Here is a 2,155-nt window from a genome sequence, read left to right on the forward strand (position 1 = left end):
CAGGTGCCTTTTGATTTTCAAAAAAACTAATAATGCTAAAAAATGTTGTCTGCTTTGGGTTATTTTTTGAAATTTGAAGCGAAGGCCACAAGGATGTTGACAAACATAGCCACAGCAGTCACAAGTAACCAAAGAGTGAGTATTCAGCTTCTTTGTCATCCCTATGGTACCTTATCTCTCAATAATGAGTATGCATGGGTGATTTAAATCACTCTTGTAGCAGGCCGCAGCAAACCGATACTTCAGCTTCAGCAGGCAGCAGCCCGGAATCCGACTCTACCACGACCGGCGTCGTACAGCACCTCCAGTGTGCGCTGATTCACGTTGCCAAGGATTCCGGGCTGGTTGTCAGGCCCTGACTCCTGGAAAGCCAGACAGTCGTCCGACAAAATCCCATTGGGGACGTCGAGGTCGATGGTGGCGCCACCACTGAACGTGAGAGCAACCCTCGGCACGGTGACGTTGCTGTAGCCGGTAAAGTTGTAGCAGGTGTCAAGCTCCACGTTCGGCACCAGGGGGTACGCCGCCATGGCCTTCCGGAACGCGGCCTGCAGCGCGTTGTACGCAGTGTGCTGGAGCTGTGTGACGACCGTGCCGGAGTCTATGATCATGCCTCCGGAGAACGCCGGCGGCGGGACGTCGATGGACTCCCCGCCTACGGTGATGCCGGTCATATTCACCACGTAAAACGTCTTCTCTTCTCGGATCATCGGCGTAAACACGAAGCCGGATGTGTTGACACCGCTCGGGGTGCCGAGGGCAAGGAACCCCGCTTGGCTGTTTAGAGCCGGGAGACAGTACGAGAAGGCGCCGCCGTAGACCGAGGACGTCTGCACGACGAGCGACTCCGGTGCGCCTCCGAGACCCAAGAGGCCGTCGTACTTGTCGTTGGGACCGTCCTGGTCGTGGCCACACCCGAAGTGGAAATCCTTCACGGCCACCCCAGGCGCCAGCGCCAGCGTCTCGTTGCTGTACACGCCCCTCGTCTGCGAGCCGTCTCCGTACGTGATGGCGAATCCACACTGGGCGCCGCCGCCGCCGCCGCTCGTGCAGCCGCCGCCGTAGCTATCGCCGGTGAGGTTCCTGCACGCGTCGGTGTTGCAGGGGATGGGAGCGTACGTGGAAGACTTGCTCGGATCGAACAGGGGGTCCTTCTGCGGGTAGCACGTGGTGGAGTTGCAGGGCTTGCACTGCACCCACGACAGGTCGCTGCCGGTGTCGATGAGGAGAACCTGCGACATGGCCGGCGTGCCTAAGCCCACGGTGACCACGTACTCCAGCGAGTCCACGGAGCCGCCCAGGTGAGTCGGGATGCTCACGTCGGCGTCGTCTCGCGTCGTACCCATCATGCCCTTGGACACCCTGCTCATGATGTACTTCGAGCGGGCACGGTTTCGGCGGAGTCTGTCGGTGAAGGACGACGGCTTGTCGGAGCTCTGCGTCGGCGCGCACGGCCCGTGCCGGTGCACTAGTGGCACGGACACGGTGTTGCTTCCCGGATCCAGCCTCACTGAAAACTCATTGCATGCATGGGAGCGAGGTAACTTCACTTATTTTGATTTGAGGTGTATATATACAGCACTAGCTACAGGTGAATGCAGAGACGACAGTACTATTCAGATCATGTACCTCTCGATGTAGAGCATACTGCTGCTGGCTCAGAAGCAGTGGTTGGCACCGCTACAAAGCCGTGCTCGTTGCCTCCATGAGCGACGGAGTAGCTGTAGGTGCCAAGGATGATACACACGAGCAGAGGCAGTGAGGCCATGATGCACGTCTAAATTTTGGATTCACCGACGAGCTGTATACGGGAGACGAAGAGCGAAGTTTGCTAAGATCCCATACGTTGTCGTATATATATATACTGTCATGTACGGCCACCTCCCTGTAGGTAACGTATAATTCTTGATAACATAAAAGGTTTGCGCGTCTTTGTATTAAGATAGAGAAAAAAATTAATACAACACGCTTTAACGGCGCCCTAAAGATCAGAAGAGATGTACATTAACGCTCAGACCCTCCCTAGCGGCGCCGACTAGGAAGCCTATGCTCAGGCTGCCAAGCGGCGGCGACGCTGCTTGCGCGGGCCCATGTCGTCCAGTGGGAACAATTCACGTAGCGCCCGCATATTACCGGGGTCATCTCTGTAGATTTT

At 56.6% G+C, this 2,155-nt stretch overlaps 1 protein-coding gene across 1 annotated transcript; it reads right to left on the minus strand.

Moving 5' to 3' along the window:
- Positions 1-248: 248 nt before the first annotated feature.
- On the minus strand, positions 249-1,768 carry LOC136458532 (aspartyl protease family protein At5g10770-like). The gene is made up of 2 exons (XM_066458481.1): positions 1,630-1,768; positions 249-1,510 (listed from the first exon to the last, which is right to left on the minus strand). Exons 1-2 carry the CDS (start codon positions 1,766-1,768, stop codon positions 249-251), a joined length of 1,401 nt encoding a protein of 466 aa, XP_066314578.1.
- Between the last annotated feature and the right edge of the window lie 387 nt (positions 1,769-2,155).

This window comes from Miscanthus floridulus, chromosome 6 (genome assembly GCF_019320115.1).
Source record: "Miscanthus floridulus cultivar M001 chromosome 6, ASM1932011v1, whole genome shotgun sequence".
NCBI lineage: Eukaryota > Viridiplantae > Streptophyta > Magnoliopsida > Poales > Poaceae > Miscanthus > Miscanthus floridulus.

What these genes read in the sequence shown, in the direction of transcription:
- LOC136458532 (XM_066458481.1), bottom strand. Translation starts at nt 1,768, where the DNA reads ATGGCCTCACTGCCTCTGCTCGTGTGTATCATCCTTGGCACCTACAGC. An exon ending in AGTATGCTCTACATCGAGAG is followed by an intron (nt 1,511 to 1,629) that starts GTACATGATCTG and finishes ATGAGTTTTCAG; the next exon opens with TGAGGCTGGATCCGGGAAGC.